We start from the raw sequence: 18,589 nt of genomic DNA, 5'->3' as shown, positions 1-18,589 counted from the left end.
GCCAAGGAAGAGCCCGCTGGTCACAGCCCAGAGTTCCTGCAACAGATCAGTAACTCTGCCAACTGGCCGCTGACCCCTCTTGGGATGGACCACCGCTGAGATGCATCCATGCTGCCCGGGGGGCCTGGGGCAAGGGCCAGATTCACTGTGAAGTCAGGAGGCTCAGGATCCCTCCAGGTCAGGGCCTCAGCAGAGTGTTCACAGGGTTGCACACTCTGTAAAATTTCCAAAAGCATGTCATCACAGTGAGGTTAATTTTCTATTCCCACTGCACCCAGCATTGTGTCATTTCTTCCCCTGCTGTTGGGGATGGGTGGGGGCATGGTGGGCTCTGCTCAGGCAGGCTGAGGTGGGAGCAGCTGCTCCCTGGTGTTGTTCAGGTATTGCTGTCATTCTGGTACAGAAGTGACTCTCAGGAACACAGCCGCCTCTCAGTGCTGGGCGTCACCAACATCAGGCTGATGGAGTTGGCTAATTTCTTCAATTCAAAAAACATCTAAAATGTGATAAACAGCCCCTAAAGACCCTGAAATCTTAGGGCTCATATGTAAAAGAAATCTGATAGAGGTTTTCTCAAATTTAACAATTCTGAGAATGTACACAATATTAGATAAAGCTACCATCTAGTAGCTCAGATGGCAAAGAATCTACCTGCAATGCAGGAGACCAGGATTCGATCCTTGGGTTGGGAAGATCTCTTGGAGAAGGGAAAGGCTACCCACTCCAGTATTCTGGCCTGGAGAATTCCTTGGGGTCACAAAGAATCTAACACAACTGAATGACTTTCACTTTCACTTTCTAGTATTCTTGCCTGGAGAATTCCATGGGCAGAGGAGCCTTGCAGGCTACAGCCCATGGGGTTGCAGAGTCGGACACGACTAAGCAACTAACAAACACAGCTAAAGGGAGATGATTGGACAGCATCATCGACTCAATGGACATGCATCTGAGCAAACTCCAGGAGATGGTGAAGGACAGGGAAGACTGGCCTGCTGCAGTCCGTGGGGTTGCAGAGTTGGACATGACTTAGTAACTGAACAAGCTGAAGGGGCTGTTACCTGAAAACAACTTTATACCCAAGCTAGTTAAGTTATAAAAATAATCTTTGATTAAACATGTTAGAGGGGAGACTAAACTATCCTCTCTTTATATAGAAGGGGACATCATGAAAGTGTCACCATCTTAAGACGCCATCAGATTTTGTATCCACAAAGCACAGGGGAAACATGTTAGAGAAATATATCAGGAAGTTAAGTGAGGACATTATGTTTGTTTTTTGTGTTTTGTGATGTTTGTGATATCGGTCAACTTTAAAAATTTGTGTTGAGACCTCCTTGGTGGTACAGCCAGTGGTTAAGAATCCACCTTCCAATGCAAGGGATGCAGGTTGAATCCCTGGTCAGGGAACTAAGGTTCCACATGCTGCAGGGCAACTAAGCCCTCATGCTGCAAAGACCCAGTGCAGCCAAAAAAATATTAGTGTTCTGTGTTGGGACTTCTTTCCTCGCTCTGTTCCCTTAATTTTGGATATACGATCTTGTCCTCCTTCTTAAAAAGGGCCCTGAGATGGCTCTCCTTCAGAAGACAGTTGCAAAATTGCTGTGTCTGGGAACCTAGGTTTCAGGAGGGCTCCTGCCATTCCCCAGTGAGAGGGGCTCAAACCTCAACTCTTTGTACAAATAAATGTGCTTTATGCCGAACCCCTGCTTTCCTCTTAGGAGTCCAGGTACGTACCAGGCAGAGGGTGCCTATGACTGTGACCAGCCCCTATGAACACCCTGGGCCCTGAGTCTCCAGTGAGCTTCTCTGGTGGCCAGCATGTCACGCACCATGTTGCAATCTGTTGCTGGGTGAATGGAGAGTGTCCCCTGAGATTTCTCAGGGAGAGGACTTTGGAAGGAGGCACCTGGTTTCCTCTGACTTTGCCCCAGCAGGCTTTTCCCTTTGATTTTCATTAACATCCTTTCCCTTGAATCCTGGTCATGAGTACAATTCTGTGTGCTGAATTCTGTGAGTTCTAGTAAATAACTGAATCCAGGGCCACGGCTGCTCTTGGGGATCTTCAACACAGCTCCCAAATCTGTATAAGCTTTATACCCCTCAAACCTGAATCCACCCAGGTGTGTATGCTGTGACTAGAACACAAAGGCCAGAGAACCAAGGGGTTCTCATTCCTGAAGTGCCCAGACCTTAAACCAGAGATACTACTGGGGGTGGGGGGTGGGGGCGGGAGAGGACACTTCCACGAGGGGCACAGCAAGGCATGCACTATGAAAAGAACAGCCAGCCCCCCCAGTCACTTTGGGCTCCTTAGGCCCAGAACCAACATTATTCTGATTATCCTGAGCTGCTAGGGCCAACCATGCAACAGGCAGGGCACCCAGGGGCTTCCACCTGCGTCAATGGACTACAGCAATCTTGACCTAGTGAGAACAGAAACACGAAGTGTCCACAGTGCTGAGAAAAAGGCCTGTGTGACTCCACCGGTAACCTGCTCAGTCCAGCTGAAGAGCCGAGGGTGAGGGCACTGAGCCAAACAGAGGATGACAGCCATCACGGCCATGGCCCAGGCGCAGTGACAAGGCCTCGTGCAGCAGTATTCCAGACCACCTCAGAGGGGTCACTGTGCCTGGGACTTAGGCCCAAGCCCACCACAGCATGTCTGTTCCACCTGCTCTTCCCACAGCTTGACATTGAACTGCTCCTGTGGACGGGGAGGGGGCACCATGTCACCTCCCCTTGAGCCTGGCAGACCTTTGTGACTGCCTTGACCCAGAGTCTGGCAAGAGTGACACTACTGACTTCTGGAGGCTAGGTCTTAGAACGCCACGAATACCCACTTTGTCTTGGGAGGCCACCTTGGTGCCGTGCTTTGCGGAAGCCCAAGCTGGATGGAGAGGCCACATAAAGGTGTGCTGTCTCTCAGAGCCCCAGTTGAGCCCTGGCCAACAGCCAGCACCTGCCACCAAAGACGTGAGGGAGGAAGGCTTCACGACAATGCTGGTCACCATCAACAATGACCACAGACAGGAAAGCCCCAAGTGCACACGGCCCTCAGTCCCTGTCAATGTCGCCTCCCTGTGGTCAGTGTCACAGCCCTGCTGATTTATCCTTCCACGCTCAAACCTGAAGCATGGGATCTGGCTTCTAAGCACTGCAGAGGAGCTGAATAATGCCCTAAGTTTAGTCCTAAGTTGTGTCTGACTCTTACAACCCCATGAGCTATAGCCCACCAGTCTCCTCTGTCCGTAAGATTCTCCAAGCAAGAAGACTGGAGTGGGTTGCCATTTCCTTTTCCAGGGGATCTTCCCAACCCAGGGATCAAACCCAGGTCTCCTCCACTGCAGGTAGATTCTTTACCAGCTGAGCCATAAGAGAAGCCCGAATAATGCAGATGAGGAGGGGAATGAGCTCCCTGATGGTGACCTTGACCACCAAGCAAAAGGTATCTGGAAACAAGAGGCAGCTGTGGAGGAAAACATTTCATCTCTCCTCCTGTGAGCCCCTCCGCTGTTCCAGGGCACTTGCATCAGGCCAGGAAATTCAAGAGGAATGGCAGTAACCCTCTGAAGGGGGAAGGATTATGTAACTTTTAACATTTATTCCAGGTGGGAAAGGAGGGAGAATGTAACTCCCACACAGCCTTCACTCAGAAAGTCACTGCACTGGGGTTCCATCCCCCAGACCCCCGGGACACACATCCACTGCCCACAATGGGGTGGTTGCTGGGTACATTCTACTTATTACTTGATACTCGTATCAAGCAAAAAATTAAGAGTTCCACAGGATTACTTGGACAGATCTGATAAAATATTTTTGAGTTAAATGCAGAAGTGTATGAAACAATGCCATTTTTAAAAATAAGAGTTCCAAAGGCCATTATATGGCTGTACATGTACAACTGTATATACATGTGTCTGTGTGTGACTTGGATGTAATTATGAGTGTGGAGAAAAACATGGAACCATTTTTTAAGCTATAGTAGATAGGGGGATGCTTGCAGAGAAAGAAGGCAACATGGAAAACTGAAACTAAAAAATCTGACCATGTGTACGTACAACATAAATATGTCTGCTTTTTAAACGGACAAATGTAAAACCTAAACGGTTAAAAAATTAAAAACAAACAAACAAGCGAACAGAGCGTATATCTCAGCTTGGGAGAACGCCTGCATTTATGATTGCGGAAGAACTTAAGACCAGCAGTGGCGGCTATCCTCGCAAACCTCGAGGGAGATGCCAAGCGTCAAGCAGAAGTAAAGGCGAGCCAGCGGCGCGGGGAGCGCGAGGCTCAGTGGAGAGGCAGAGGGAGAGGCGGCGGCGCGGCGGGAGCCCCGCACCCCGGGTCCCGGCAAGGGCCCGGGCCGGCGGCGACCAAGGCGGCGTGGGGCGGGCAGGCCCGGATGGTAGAAGGATCCGCCCCCACGACAACCCGGGAAGAAACGACACGGCGACTCCACGTCCAGCATGCCTCCAGCCCTGCAGGCGCGAGCCCGTACCGCAAAAGGCCTCAGGGGTCCCTCCACGCGCCCCAGAGCCACAGTTCCGCACGGACCGGAAGTGAGATATGGTGCCCTCGGGCACTCTGGGAGAATCGCAGGGCTCCAGAACCGGAAGTTGGAGTCGGTGCCCCGGAAACCGTAGTCCCCGGGAATCGGAAGTGGGGAGTCAGTTCTACCGGGAATTGTAGTTCTGCCGAGCGCTCAAGCGGGGTTAGCGCCCGGGCAGCATGGCTGGGCTGGAGCTCCTATCGGACCAGGGCTACCGAGTGGACGGGCGGCGCGCTGGGGAGCTGCGCAAGATCCAGGCGCGGATGGGTGTATTCGCGCAGGCCGACGGTTCGGCCTACATCGAACAGGGCAACACCAAGGCACTGGCGGTGGTCTACGGGCCTCACGAGGCGAGTGGGCGCGCGCGAGCCGGGCTTCCTCCGAGGGCAACTGCGTCTGTGAAGGGCTACCAGGCTGAGTAGAGGCCTCGGGGGTGAGGCTGGCGCCCGCCGCCTTGTGGGGCCGCGGCCAAAGTCCTAACAGTGTCCTGCACGATGGTCCCTGCCTTTCCCCAGCGCTCGCCACTCCCCTTTGTTACTCCTAAAACCGCCAGGGCCGCTCCCACTCGCTCCCTCACCTCTCAGCTCCACTCCGACGTCACCTCCGGTGATACCTCACCCCATCCCACCCGACCACCTTACCCACCCTTTACAAGTCAAGTTTCCTCCTTTACATCCACACACTTATCTGGTTTCCCGCACCCGCCTCCTCAGACATAAATTTAACTTATTTCTCACTGTTTGTCTCCTCACTGGAACATAAACTCCGTGAAGACAGAGAGTGTTAATAAAACCGCTTGGGTTTATCACCACTCCAGCGATGGAGACTTAAGGCCAGAGAGGTAGAAGCATGGCAGTCTTGCAGAGCAGAAAGGCTGGTGATGGGGAAGGAGGGGAGGGTAATTCCAAATGAGACTGAGGGATTTCTAGGGAAGCAGGAATTCAGGACCTTTGTAAACAGGGAAAAGATTCAAGATTTTTAATCTCACGCGTGATGGAACCCTTTATAAGGTAAGCAGTATATGTATTGCGTGGAGGAGGTAGAATCAGACGATATATGTAAACAGATTCTCATACAAAGGAAGCATGGGTCGGGAGAGGACGAGTCAAGAGTGGAAACAGGGAGGCCTGTCAGGAGAGAGATCCAGGGGCGATGGTAGCTTAGCGCCTGGCCCAATGGCCCTCCCTCGGGCTGTGTTTTGCAGGTAAAGTGGTTGCTTGTTGGGATGTTGGAGGTAGAGGGAGGAAGGGCCTGGCTCATGTGTTCTCCCCCACCCTACCCCAGATCCGAGGCTCCCGGGCACGAGCCCTGCCTGACCGGGCCCTGGTAAACTGTCAGTACAGTTCTGCAACCTTCAGCACAGGGGAACGCAAACGGCGGCCACACGGGGACCGCAAGTCCTGCGAGATGGGTCTGCAGCTGCGTCAGACCTTCGAGGCAGCCATCCTTACACAGCTGCACCCACGCTCCCAGATTGACATCTATGTGCAGGTGAGCAGGCAGCAGCCCTCAGCCTGTGGAGAGGAGAGAGAAAAGAGGAGGGGTTGGGGTTCAGCGGCTTGAAGGACTGATGCCACTGGGGGGTTCCTGCAGGTGCTGCAGGCAGACGGCGGGACCTATGCAGCTTGTGTGAATGCAGCCACGCTGGCAGTGTTGGACGCAGGGATACCCATGCGGGACTTTGTGTGTGCCTGCTCAGCTGGCTTTGTGGATGGAACAGCCTTGGCAGACCTCAGCCACGTGGAGGAAGCAGCTGGGGGCCCCCAGCTGGCCCTGGCCTTGCTACCAGCCTCAGGCCAGATTGCACTGCTTGAGATGGATGCCAGGCTGCATGAGGACCACCTGGAGCAGGTGCTAGAGGCGGCTGCCCGGGCTTCCCGGGATGTACACACCGTACTGGACCGTGTGGTCCGGCAGCATGTACAAGAGGCCTCTGTCTTGCTGGGGGACTGAGCACATGGCCACCCAGGCCCAGAATAAAACCCAAGCACCTTCCACTGTACTTTTATCTCTTCCCCACCGCACTTCCTTGCCCTTGGATCCTGGCCTGGTGCTGGCTCCAGCAGTGACTAAGGGTCCGCCCCCCAGACATGCACTACACACCCCTTGCAGTCAGTCCTGCTCACCCTGCTCATCAGGGTGCTTCAGGTGAGCACCCTGGAGAAGGGGGATGTCCCTGAATGAAGTGAGCAGCCTGGGCCAAGAAGGGTTTGAGGCAGCTGGGCAGTGAGACACAGCCTGGTATAATGAGCCACGCCCCAGGACCATGGAGTCTGTCATTCTTATCCCAACACATCCAGAGTCCTGAGCACAAGTCCTGAGGGGTGGCTTTGGGTATTCACCATGGTCATGTGGGGGCCGTGTCCCACATCCTCTGGATTGTGGCTTGGACTGAAGGGTCTCTTGCCCCCTTAGGAGCCTTTTGGGCCTGTCCTGCTACTTACCTTGGGCTACAAAAGTACAACAGACACATAATGTCACCTGGAGTCTTCTCAGTTCTGACCCTAAGTCATACAGACACTCCCTGCTGCCCCACCACTGCACCTTCGTCTTTCAGGCTCCCCCTTCTTCCACCTCAGACCTGAGCCCTGACCACCAGCCCCTGCAGCCTGAACCAAGGGGCTGCTGCTTCTCTAATATCCCAGGCACCTCCTGGCCCAGACAGGGGTGCTTCCCACTTTCTACTCAACACACCCTAGCTCCTTTGAAATCCTTTGGCCAGTAGTATCATGCACCTTCTTCCCTGTGGTCATCTGACCCCAATGATTTTGGTTCTGGGCACATGCTTGATTCCACTCAGCTGGTTTTGGTTACCGACATCCATTGGAATGGACCCGCCAACGCCTTGGCTTCTCTGTCCGCGGAAGCCCCCTCACATCCTACCACGGCACTCAGACCGGTCAGTGCCAGTGGGAGCACCTTCAGAAATCTGGCGTCTATGCTCTGATCGCCGCTTCCCCTTTTACTCTCAGCTGCCCTATTCATCACTCTTCTCTGATTCCAGTTGAAGCCGAGCTTTCTCGGGCGGCCGGTAGTCTTCATTGCCTCCGGTGCCGCACACCGCGGGTAGCCTACCTGGAGGCCGCCCCCTCTCGACCGGCTACGGGCTGGGGAACGCAGACCCGGCTTCGCTCCCTCCACAGCGGTTCTGCTTTGGGCATGCGCAGCGGCGCGAGAGCTGTCGGGACCGGAAGTACGGGCGGGCGCGGAGCCCGGGTCTGACAGGAGCGGCGCGCGGGGTCGGCCGCCGTAACTGGCAGTTGGAGCGCCGTCCCGGAGCCGCCCGGCTCTGCCATGGGCCTCCTGTCGGACCCGGTGCGCCGGCGCGCCCTCGCCCGTCTCGTGCTGCGCCTCAACGCGCCGCTCTGGTGAGGGCGGGGCCCCGGGGGCAGAGGCCCCTCAGACCGCTCGCGCCCGTCCCCTCCCGCCCACCGGGATCAGTCGGGACCTCAGGCTTGGGGCTCAGCTCTCCCGTCAGGCGTCCCGGGACTCGGTCCAGGTCCCGCAGATATGCCCTCTCCATTCCCAGTGCAGAGACCGAGAGGCAGGGCCTCTAACGCTCCAGTGGTCCCTCCGTCCCTTTCCCCGCAGCGTGCTGAGCTATGTGGCGGGCATCGCTTGGTTCCTGGCGCTGGCTTTCCCGCCGCTGACCCAGCGCACTTACATGTCGGAGAATGCCATGGGCTCCACCATGGTGGAGGAGCAGTTTGCGGGCGGAGACCGTGCCCGGAGCCTTGCCCGGGACTTCGCTGCCCACCGCAGGAAGTCGGGGTGAGCGGCAGAGCCATGGTTATCAGAGAAGCAATGTCAGTCAAGGCCAGTGAACTCTGCTCAGAAGCTCTCTTTGTGTCTCCAGGGCTCTGCCAGTGGCCTGGCTGGAGCGGACGATGCGGTCAGTGGGGCTGGAGGTCTACACGCAGAGTTTCTCCCGGAAACTGCCCTTTCCAGATGAGACCCACGAGCGCTATGTATTGTGGGGGAGGGGTGTGCCTGCAACCGTGAAGCACCTTGAGGGGACGGGGGGATGTCCTGGGGCCAGAGCAGTCACTGGTGGGCATTCTAGGACTAGAAGGGGAGGCTCTCAGCCGCCTCGAGTGCGGTCGTGCTGAGGCTCCCCCCCAAATACTGCGTGCAGATGGTGTCGGGCATCAACGTGTATGGCATCCTCCGGGCACCTCGCGCTGCCAGCACGGAGTCCCTGGTGCTCACCGTGCCCTGTGGCCCTGACTCTACCAACAGCCAGGCTGTCGGGTTGATGCTGGCTCTTGCTGCCCACTTCCGGGGTGAGGCTCAGGGGCTCCTGCTGGCAAGAGAGGGTTTGGCCACCGCCTCAGACCGTGCTGACCCGCTTCTGGTCTCTAGGGCAGATTTACTGGGCCAAAGACATCATCTTCCTGGTGACGGAACACGACCTCCTGGGCACTGAGGCTTGGCTTGAAGCCTACCACGACGTCAACATCACTGGTGGGTGCTCTTGCCTGGCCCTGGCCCCTCCCAGGGCCACTGTCCTCACTGGTCACTTGTTGGCAGCTCACTCACCTGCTTCCACAGGTATGCAGTCATCGCCCCTGCAGGGCCGGGCTGGGGCCATCCAGGCAGCTGTGGCCCTGGAGCTGAGCAGCGATGTGGTCACTAGCCTCGACGTGGCCGTGGAGGGGCTCAATGGACAGCTGCCCAACCTGGACCTGCTCAACCTCTTCCAGACCTTCTGCCAGAAAGGGGGGCTGTTGTGCACGCTGCAGGGCAAGGTAGGGCCACCTGCCTGGGTAGCATGGGACCTGTGTGTCGGGCCTATCTGACTTTGTCCCCAATCTTCTAAGCTGCAACCCCAGGACTGGACCTCAATAGATGGGCCACTGCAGAGTGTACAAACGCTGCTGCTCATGGTTCTGCAGCAGGCCTCCGGCCGCCCCCACGGTGCCCATGGCCTCTTCCTGCGCTACCGCGTGGAGGCCTTGACCCTCCGTGGCATCAATAGCTTCCGCCAGTATAAGTATGATCTGGTGGCAGTGGGCAAGTAAGTGGCTTCTGATTTCCCCTTTGCATGCTTGGGGCAGGGTAGTGAGTGGGTGCCTGGGGGTCTGGCCGTCTATGACCCTGGCCCACACCCGACAGGGCTCTGGAGGGCATGTTCCGCAAGCTCAACCATCTTCTGGAGCGCCTGCACCAGTCCTTCTTCTTCTACCTGCTCCCTGCGCTCTCCCGCTTCGTCTCCATTGGCCTCTACATGCCGGCCGCCGGTTTTTTGCTCCTGGTCCTCGGTCTCAAGATATCCTCTGCCTCCACTGTCTGTTTGTGGCTCGCTTCAGGTCCCCCCACTCTAGGCTGGGGAGAGCTCTCCATCCTTGGGGCAGGGGAGTAGGAGTGAGCCCTGGGTCCCCCACTGGGCAGAGCCCATTACACCTCTCATCAGAGTCCTTAACTCATCCACGCTCTGGAACTGTGGATGCAGCTGCATGAGGCTGGAGTGGGTCCTGAGGAGGCTGGGGAGAATCCCCCCCACCCTCTAACACAGGTGATGGTTCCCCCTGCTGCTATTGGGGTGAGCTTTTAGGGTCCCAGGTGGTAATTACTGCTGCTGTTCAGTCTCAGCTGCAGTGGAATGGGGAGGGTCCTTGGGACTCCCTTGGTCCTAGGATCCGTCTCCAAGTGCCCATGTGCCCTGCAGGGTGTGGGGCTGGCCTCGCTTGTGGCACCCTTGCTGGTCTCCCAGGCCATGGGCCTGGCACTCTACATCCTACCAGTGCTGGGTCAACACGTGGCCACCCAGCACTTCCCCGTGGCTGAGGCCGAGGCTGTGGTGCTGACGCTGCTGGCCATCTATGCAGCTGGCCTGGCACTGCCACACAACACCCACCGGTGAGGAGCTGGGCTGGGTGGTCGTGGGCAGGTGCACCCTGGACGTGCAGGCAGCTGCCTCTGAGCCCCTTGCCTTGCAGGGTGGTGAGCACACAGGCCCCAGACAGGGGCTGGATGGCACTGAAGCTGGTGGCCCTCATCTACCTGGCACTACAACTGGCCTGCATCACCCTCACCAACTTCTCTCTGGGCTTCCTACTGGCTGCCAGCATGGTACCCGCTGCTGCCATCACCAAGCCCTCTGGGCCCCGGTACGTGCTGCTCAGCCCCCACTGCAGAGCCCGCACCCCTCCCCATGGGTTCTACCTCACACGTTCCTCCTCCCTGCCTGGTGCCTCTGCTCCTCCCCAGGGCGCTCTACGCTGCCCTGCTGGTGCTGACGAGCCCAGCAGCTACACTCCTGGGCAGCCTGTTCCTGTGGCGGGAGCTGCAGGAGGCACCGCTCTCCCTGACCGAGGGCTGGCAGCTCTTCCTGGCCACGCTGGCCCAGGGCGTGCTGGAGCACCACACCTACGGCGCCCTGCTCTTCCCACTGCTGGCTCTGGGCCTCTACCCCTGCTGGCTGCTCTTCTGGAACGTGCTCTTCTGGAAGTGACGGAGGCAGCTGGGAGTTCCCCATGTTCTCTTCTTCCTAGGAAATAAACAGTTCTGTTTCAGATGTCCTTTGGGCTCCTGGCCCACTGTCTGCTGTGTATGTGGGGCCACAGGCCCTGTGGTGAGAAACTGCTTGCAGGGCCTGGCACCCTGCTCGGCTGCTTCTGGTCCACTTACCGTGTGGCAGGAATGAGGGCCCCAGTGCCAGCCTTGGGAGGAGAGCCTGGGTGGACACTCAGACCTGACTGCAGCCCCAAGTGGACTCTCCCAACGTCGGGGGTCTCTGTGCATCATGGTCCAGTGCTGAGTAGGAGGAAGCATGGCGGGCAACGCTTGGGGCCCTGATGGGAGCTGAGGCGCCAGAGACCCCCACGGCGCCATCTCCAGTGCTGGAACTAAGGGGACACAGGAGGCCCCGGGTATGGGGAATGTCGGCCAGAACTTTGATGTGGGCTTGGGGTGCGGCAGGAGGAGCCCCTCTCCCGGCCTCCTGGGAGTGCCCACGAGAGATGGGACGGAGATGGAGCTGCTGAGCCCACCCAGCTCCACCCAGAGCAACAGCCCAGGACAGGGGCGACCCGAGTTCTGAGGGGCAGGGCACTGACGCGGGGCTGCACAGAGGCCTCAGGCTGGGCCAAGCCTCCTGAGAGGGACTAGGATGTCCAGTGCCTGTTGGGGAGGGGGAGGAAGGCAAAGTGGGCCATCTGGTGATGCCAGGGCCACATGAGGCCGAGAGTCAAGGTGCCCTGCCAGGGTGGCGATCCCAGTACAGTCCTGCAAGCCTCAGTGCTGAAAGGAGCGCACCAGCTCCGGACACTCTCCTGCAGCACCACATCCTGAAATGGGGTGACCTGGGACCGTCCCAAGGAGGAAGCTCCAGGCCCCAGACCCCCCACCCAGGCCTGCCTCTGTGGTGGGGCTCCTCTTCTTGTGGGAGACTTTCCTCAACACCTAGGGGTCCCTGACTCCACCGTGGGAGAGGGCCAGCACCTGGAGGGCTTTACTCTGGGACTTCTCAGCATTGAAGGGTACAGGCACCCTGGGTCCAGATTGTTCTGGATGGGCTGGAGCAAGGGTGTTGGAGACCACTGTGACTGCAGCCTGCCCTTGGCCTGTGTGTCTTCTAGTCACTTCCCTGTTGAAAAAACTTCAGATCCTGAGGCTGGGCAAAGACTTGCAGCCCACCCCCCACCCCCGCACCCCTAGAAATGCCTCCAGGCTACCTCTCTCAGGACTCTCCCCTGGTCGATCAGGCACCATTGGTCTGCGGGCTCCCTGTCTTACAAGGTGGAAGAGATCTCGGCTCTGCTGTGGTCTCCCTGTTGACTGCAGACCGGCATTCTACCAGGCTTCAGCCTCGATCAGCCATTTTTAACTAGACTTCGGCAGTCACTTAAAACACAAATTGTGGAAATATATTACTTCATGAAACGACTATTTGCTGTTTGAGCTTAGCTTTGCAGAACTGGATTTTGGCACTGATTTTCATTAATGTCACTTTGTGTGCTGTACGTTTTATAAAGAAAGAAAATGTCAGGCTCTCAAGATACAGATGAGATGTACAAGGGCTGCGTATGTGGTCCCACAGGGTTAACTCTGAAGGTATCCCTCTCCCTCAGTCACGGGACCCTCATTTTGGCATGAGCACAGGCCACCATGTATAAAGACGCTCCCAGACTACGTGCAGCTAGGTGAGGTCATGTGACTACAGAGGCCCCTAGACCTGAGCAGAAGCTTCAAGGGTGAGTCCGGTTCAGTTCAGTCGCTCAGTCATGTCTGATTCTTTGCGACCCCATGGACTGTAGCACACCAGGCCTCCCTGTCCATCGCCAACTCTCTGAGTTTACTCAAACTCATGTCCATTGAGTCGGTGATGCCATGCAATTATCTCCCTCTCTCATCCCCTTCTCCACCTGCCTTCAATCTTTCCCAGCTGCAGGGTCTTTTCAAATGAGTCAGTTCTTCGCATCAGGTGGCCAAAGTATTGGAGTTTCAGCTTCAGCATCAGTCCTTCCAATGAATATTCAGGACTGATTTCCTTTAGGATGGACTGGTTGGATCTCTTGCAGCCCAAGGGACTCTCAAGAGTCACCACACTTCAAAAGCATCAATTCTTCAGCACTTAGCTTTCTTTATAGTCCAACTCACACATCCATACGAGACTACTGGAAAAACCATAGCTTTGACTAGATGAACCTTTGTTGACAAAGTAATGTCTCCTTTTGAATATGCTGTCCAGGTTGGTCATAACTTTTCTTCCAAGGAGTAAGCGTCTTTTAATTTCATGGCTGGGGTCACCATCTGCAGTGATTTTGGAGCCCCCCAAAATAAAGTCTGATACTGTTTCCATTATTTCCCCATCTATTTGCCATGAAGTGATGGGACCAGATGCCATGATCTTTTCTGAATGTTGAGTTTTAAGCCAACTTTTTCACTCCCCTCTTTCACTTTCATCAAGGGGCTCTTTAGTTCTTCTTCACTTTCTGCCATAAGGGTGGTGTCATCTGCATATCTGAGGTTATTGATATTTCTCCCGGCAATCTTGATTCCAGCTTGTGCTTCTCCCAGCCCAGAATTTCACATGATGTACTCTGCATATAATTTAAATAAGCAGGGTGACAATATACAGCCTTGATGTACTCCTTTTCCTATTTGGAACCAGTCTGTTGTTCCATGTCCAGTTCTAACTGCTGCTTCCTGACCTGCATACAGATTTCTCAAGAAGCAGATCAGGTGGTCTGGTATTCCCATCTCTTGAAGAATTTTCCAGAGTTTGTTGTGGTCCACACAGTCGAAGGCTTTGGCATAGTCAATAAAGCAGTAGTAGATGTTTTTCTGGAACTCTCTTGCTTTTTCAATGATCCAGTGGATGTTGGCAATTTGATCTCTGGTTCCTCTGCCTTTTCAAAATCCAGCTTGAACATCTGGAAGTTCACAGTTCACATACTGTTGAAGCCTGGCTTGGAGAATTTTGAGCATTACTTTGCTAGCATGTGAAATGAGTACAATTGTGCGGTAGTTTGAGCATTCTTTGGTATTGCCTTTCTTTGGGCTTGGAATGAGAACTGACCTTTTCCAGTCCTGTGGCCACTGCTGAGTTTTCCAAATTTGCTGGCATATTGAGTGCAGCACTTTCACAGCATCATTTTTTAGGATTTGGAATAGCTCAACTGGAATTCCATCACCTCTACTAGCTTTGTTTGTGATGATGCTTCCTAAGGCACACTTGACTTCACATTCTAGGATGTCTGGCTCTAGGTTGGTGATCACAGCATTGTGATTATCTGGGTCGTGAAGATCTTTTTTGTACAGTTCTGTGTATTCTTGCCACCTCTTCTTAACATCTTCTGCTTCTGTTAGGTCCATACCATTTCTGTCCTTATTGTGCCCATCCCTTGGGTGAATCCATGCAGACATCAAACAGCTGCTTCTTTCCCATCCTTGGGGATGTGGAATGAAGCACGTCAGAGATGTAAGCTTCAGCCCACCCTGAGGGTTGGAGGAGACAAGAGGGGGACTCCCTGGACCTCCAAGACCCTGGGCTGCTAAACTAGGCTTCATTTGCAAGAAAGAGAAACAAATCTCTACCATGTTTGAGTCATTATTTGGAGTTTTCTGACACTACAGTCCAGTTCCTACAAGGTGTCTGTTGCTGAGCCACCCAGGAACTCTCAGGCAGTTGCCAGCTGGAAGCATCTAGAAGTATGTATGCATCTACAACTGTGCGTATCTGTTGTGTTGATCACCAGCCTTAGTAATAAGTACTCGATATTCCTTTGCAGGTTGCCTCCCACGCCCCAGAACAGGAGCTCTGTGGGGCAGGGCCTTTGTCTTACTTTCTGCCTCTTTTCCAGCAGAGCCAAGGACTGGAAAGGTAGAATATACACCTGTGTTTGTTGAATGAAAGAAGAAAAGAATCAGAGGGATCCCTTCTGGAAGTCCAGGAGGAAGCTGGGGTCAGGCCCGTTGCCATCCTCGGGGCTCAGGGCTGGGGATACGGGGTGAAGTCTGGGAGGTCGAGGGTGCAGGACCCGCCTCAGGACACACAGCAGCTTCCCCACAGCCAGGCCTTCTGCAGACACCCTGTGGTTGGCTGGCTGTCCCAGGTTAGCTCTGTGCTCTTCTCAGACCCTTTGCCAAGTCACCCCATTCCACCTGGGGCTTCAAGGTGGGGGCTCTGGGCTGCCTTAGGGTCCTTTCCAGGCTCCAGCTGCCTTCATGCCCACACTCAAGTCCTGCCTCCTGTCTAGGCCCCTCTTCTGAGGCCACATCTATCACCTCTGCCTCCTGGATCTGCCACGGTCCCCTTTAAGTCATCTCTTCCCAACCTGAACACCTACTCTGCATGCACCTCCTCCCTGTGCCCTCACCCAATTCTGGACCTGGGGTCCACTTTGCCTCCCTTCCAGGGATGCCCCTTGCATCTGGGATAAAATTAAGCCTCCTCACCTTGCTCTCCAAGACCTGCACAACCAACTCCTGCCTTCACAACATTTTTATTGCACACAGAAGTAACACTGTACCCCCGCTCCCCTTTTATCCTTACCCTATTTTCTGTCTCTGGGTTTCTGGAAACTGGACTTTGATAAGAATGAATAGGATCCCTTATCTGCGGGGTATCCATTCCAGGACTCCCAGTGGATGCTTGAAACTCTGGATAGCACTGAATCTGACTTTCTGTTCCTGTCTTCCACCCACAAATTTAATGCCTTTTCCATCGTAACCAAGCACTTAGGGTTAGGGTTAAAAGGCTTTCCGTATTTGTGGCTTGTGGGCTCTAAAGCACTGGCTCAGTAATTGTGGTGCATGGGCTTAGATGCCCCGGAGCATGTGGGATCTCTCCAGACCAGAGATCGAACCCGTGTCCCCTGCACTGGCAGGTGGATTCTTATCCATTGTACCACTGGGGAAGTCTAATAACAGCAATTTAGAATTCTAAATTTCCCTCTTAGCACCTCTCTTGATGGTGCTAAGTTTTGATATGTTGTGTTTTTGTTTTCATTCATCTCAAAGTATTTTCTAAGTTTTTCTGTGATTTCTTCTTTGGATTTTTTTTTTAGGAGTATGTTATTTAATTTTCACATAATTGTGAATTTCCCTACTCTCCTTCTGTTATTGATTTTTAATTTCATTCTGTTGTGGTCAGAAAACATACTTTATGATTTTACTACCCTTAAATTTATTGAAACTTGTTTTATTGCCTAACATATTGATCTATCCTAAAGAACATTCCATGTGCACCTGGGAAGAATATGTACTCTCCTGTTGTTGGGTGGGGTGTTACACGGATGTGTTTAGGTCTGCTTGGCTTGCTGTGTTGGTCAAATCTTTCTTTTCTTTGCTCATGATCTGTCTATTTGTTCCATCCATTACTGGGAGTGGGTACTGAAGTCTCCCAACTGTTATGTTAAATGTTATGTTTCTCCCTTCAATTCTGTACAGTTTTGCTTCATGTATTTTGGGGCTCTGTTAGTCTAATGTATCTTTATAACTGTCATCTTGATGAACTGACCTTTTTTTTTCCATTATAAAATGTCCTTCTTTAATGCTAGTATCAACATCTGTCTTAAAGTTTATATTGTCTGATATTAGTATAGCCCCTCTAACTCTCTTTTGGTTACTGTTGATGTGGTGTATATTTTTCCAAATTTTTACTATTTGTGTCTTTGAATATAAAATGTGTTTCTTATAGGCATTGTATAGTTGGATCATGACTTTTTAAAAATTCATTATTCTAAGCTCTACCCTTTAATTGGTGACTTTAATCTATTTACATTTAACGTAATTAATGATATAGTACAGTTATATCTGCTGTCTTGGTATTTGGGCTTCCCTCATAGCTCAGTCAGTAAAGAATCTGCCTGAAGTGCAGGAGACCCGGGTTCGATCCCTGAGTCGGGAAGATCCCCTGGAGAAGGAAATGGCAACCCACTCCAGTATTCTTGCCTGGAGAATCCCATGGACAGAGGAGCCTGGCAGGCTACAGTCCCTGGTGTTGCAAGAGTCAAACGTGATTTAGCGACTAAACCACCACCATCTTGATATTTGTTCTCTATGTGTCTTATGTCTTTCTCTCCCTCAGTTTCTTCATTATTGTATTTGTGTGTGTGGTTAGATATTTTACAGTGTACCATTTTAATTCCTTTGTTATTTCTTTGACTATATTTTTTTATTTATTTTCTTAGTGGTTGCCTTTGGGATCACAATTGACATATTAATTTGTACAATCTGATTCAGATTAACATTAAATTAATTTTAATTGTGTTAAAAAATGTTTCTCCTATATAACTGTTTCCCCCTTCTTTATTTATTGCCATAGATTCCATCTCATATAGTGCATCTGTCTACATAGGGTTGTTTTTTTTTTTGGTCACACTGTGCTGCTTGTGGGATCTTAGTTCCCTGACCAGGGATTGAACCTAGGCCCTTGACAGTGAAAGCAGAGAGGCCTAACCACTGGACCACCAAGGAATTCCTTATACTCATAGATTTATAATTATTGCTTTATGCTGCTGCTGCTGCTAAGTTGCTTCCGTTATGTCCTACTCTGTGCGATCCCAGAGACGGCAGCCCACCAGGCTCCCCCGTCACTGGGATTCTCCAGGCAAGAACACTGGAGTGGGTTGTCATTTCCTTCTCCAATGCATGAAAGTGAAAAGTGAAAGTGAAGTCGCTCAGTCGTGTCCGACTCTTAGTGACCCCAGGGACTGTAGCCCACCAGGCTCCTCTGTCCATGGGATTTGCCAGGCAAGAGTACTGGAGTGGGGTGCCGTTGCCTTCTCTGCAGGAGTTTTTAAATCAGATAGAAAAAAGTTACAAAAAGCATTTGTACTTGTCTATGTAGTTGCCTGTGCTGGTGCTTTTATTTTCTCATGTGGATCTGAGTTATCGTCTAGTGTTCTTTCATTTCAGCCTAAGGACTCCATTTGGTATTTCTTGGAGGGCAGGGTGTTTGTGACAAACTCTCAGTTTATCTGGAAACGTCTTAATTGCCTCCTTTTTTTTTTTTTTTTTTTTTGAGAGATGGTTTTGCCAGATATAGAATTCTTGGTTGGCAGATTTACCTGGTTTATTCTTTCAGCACTTGAACCAACTCATACCACCACGTTCTGGCCTCCATGGTTTCTGGTATGAGATTTTCTGTTAATTTTATTGAGGACTACTTGTATGTGATGAGTTACTTCTCTCTTGCTGGTTTTTTTTTTAGGTTTTTTTTTTTTTTTTTTTCCTTTTTAACAATTTATGATGTGTACAGGTGTACTTCATCCTACTTGGGGTTCTTTAACTTCCTGTATGTGTAGAATACATACATGTTTGTTTGTTTCAGTCAAATTTGGAAAGTTTTCAGTCACAATTTCTTTAAATATTGTTTTTGTCCCTTACTTTATTTCTCCTTTGCTCCTGAGAATTTTGTATAGGTTGGTATGCTTAGTGATGTCCCACAGGTCGCTGAGGCTCTGTTAATTTTTACTCCTTTTTTTTTGGTTTGTTTTGCAGATCAGACGATCTCAATTGACCTAACTTCAAGTTCGCTAATTCTTTCATCTGCTTACTCAAACCTGCAGTAGAGCCCTTCAGTAAAATGTT

The 18,589-nt window shown here is 52.6% G+C and overlaps 2 protein-coding genes and 1 long non-coding RNA gene across 3 annotated transcripts; 2 read left to right on the top strand and 1 right to left on the bottom strand.

Annotated features, from left to right (window-relative positions):
* Window positions 1-4,653: 4,653 nt before the first annotated feature.
* On the top strand, window positions 4,654-6,544 carry EXOSC4 (exosome component 4). The gene is made up of 3 exons (XM_019973668.2): window positions 4,654-4,899; window positions 5,834-6,040; window positions 6,143-6,544. Exons 1-3 carry the CDS (start codon window positions 4,729-4,731, stop codon window positions 6,500-6,502), a joined length of 738 nt encoding a protein of 245 aa, XP_019829227.1. The 5' UTR covers window positions 4,654-4,728; the 3' UTR covers window positions 6,503-6,544.
* On the bottom strand, window positions 5,513-7,708 carry LOC139187005 (uncharacterized). Its single transcript, XR_011570701.1, has 2 exons — window positions 7,625-7,708; window positions 5,513-6,063 (listed from the first exon to the last, which is right to left on the bottom strand). It is a non-coding gene; the product is annotated as an uncharacterized lncRNA (long non-coding RNA).
* Window positions 7,709-7,777: 69 nt separating this feature from the next.
* GPAA1 (glycosylphosphatidylinositol anchor attachment 1) lies at window positions 7,778-11,070 on the top strand. The gene is made up of 12 exons (XM_019973587.2): window positions 7,778-7,917; window positions 8,141-8,320; window positions 8,406-8,517; window positions 8,685-8,832; window positions 8,912-9,013; window positions 9,101-9,297; window positions 9,370-9,566; window positions 9,665-9,818; window positions 9,981-10,064; window positions 10,218-10,408; window positions 10,489-10,659; window positions 10,760-11,070. Exons 1-12 carry the CDS (start codon window positions 7,844-7,846, stop codon window positions 11,001-11,003), a joined length of 1,854 nt encoding a protein of 617 aa, XP_019829146.1. The 5' UTR covers window positions 7,778-7,843; the 3' UTR covers window positions 11,004-11,070.
* Window positions 11,071-18,589: the final 7,519 nt, after the last annotated feature.

Source organism: Bos indicus, chromosome 14, assembly GCF_029378745.1.
Source record: "Bos indicus isolate NIAB-ARS_2022 breed Sahiwal x Tharparkar chromosome 14, NIAB-ARS_B.indTharparkar_mat_pri_1.0, whole genome shotgun sequence".
NCBI classification, from domain to species: Eukaryota; Metazoa; Chordata; class Mammalia; order Artiodactyla; family Bovidae; genus Bos; species Bos indicus.
Note: the sequence above shows the minus strand (reverse complement) of the source record. Positions and strands in the feature narration are given on the sequence as shown.

Bases quoted from the DNA above. Each gene is read 5' to 3' on its own strand.
- GPAA1 (XM_019973587.2), top strand. From the start codon at position 7,844: ATGGGCCTCCTGTCGGACCCGGTGCGCCGGCGCGCCCTCGCCCGTCTC. The intron at 9,298-9,369 runs GTAGGGCCACCT...CAATCTTCTAAG, and splicing joins TGTGCACGCTGCAGGGCAAG to CTGCAACCCCAGGACTGGAC. The intron at 9,567-9,664 runs GTAAGTGGCTTC...CACACCCGACAG, and splicing joins GATCTGGTGGCAGTGGGCAA to GGCTCTGGAGGGCATGTTCC.
- EXOSC4 (XM_019973668.2), top strand. From the start codon at position 4,729: ATGGCTGGGCTGGAGCTCCTATCGGACCAGGGCTACCGAGTGGACGGG. The intron at 4,900-5,833 runs GCGAGTGGGCGC...ACCCTACCCCAG, and splicing joins TGGTCTACGGGCCTCACGAG to ATCCGAGGCTCCCGGGCACG. The intron at 6,041-6,142 runs GTGAGCAGGCAG...GGGTTCCTGCAG, and splicing joins AGATTGACATCTATGTGCAG to GTGCTGCAGGCAGACGGCGG.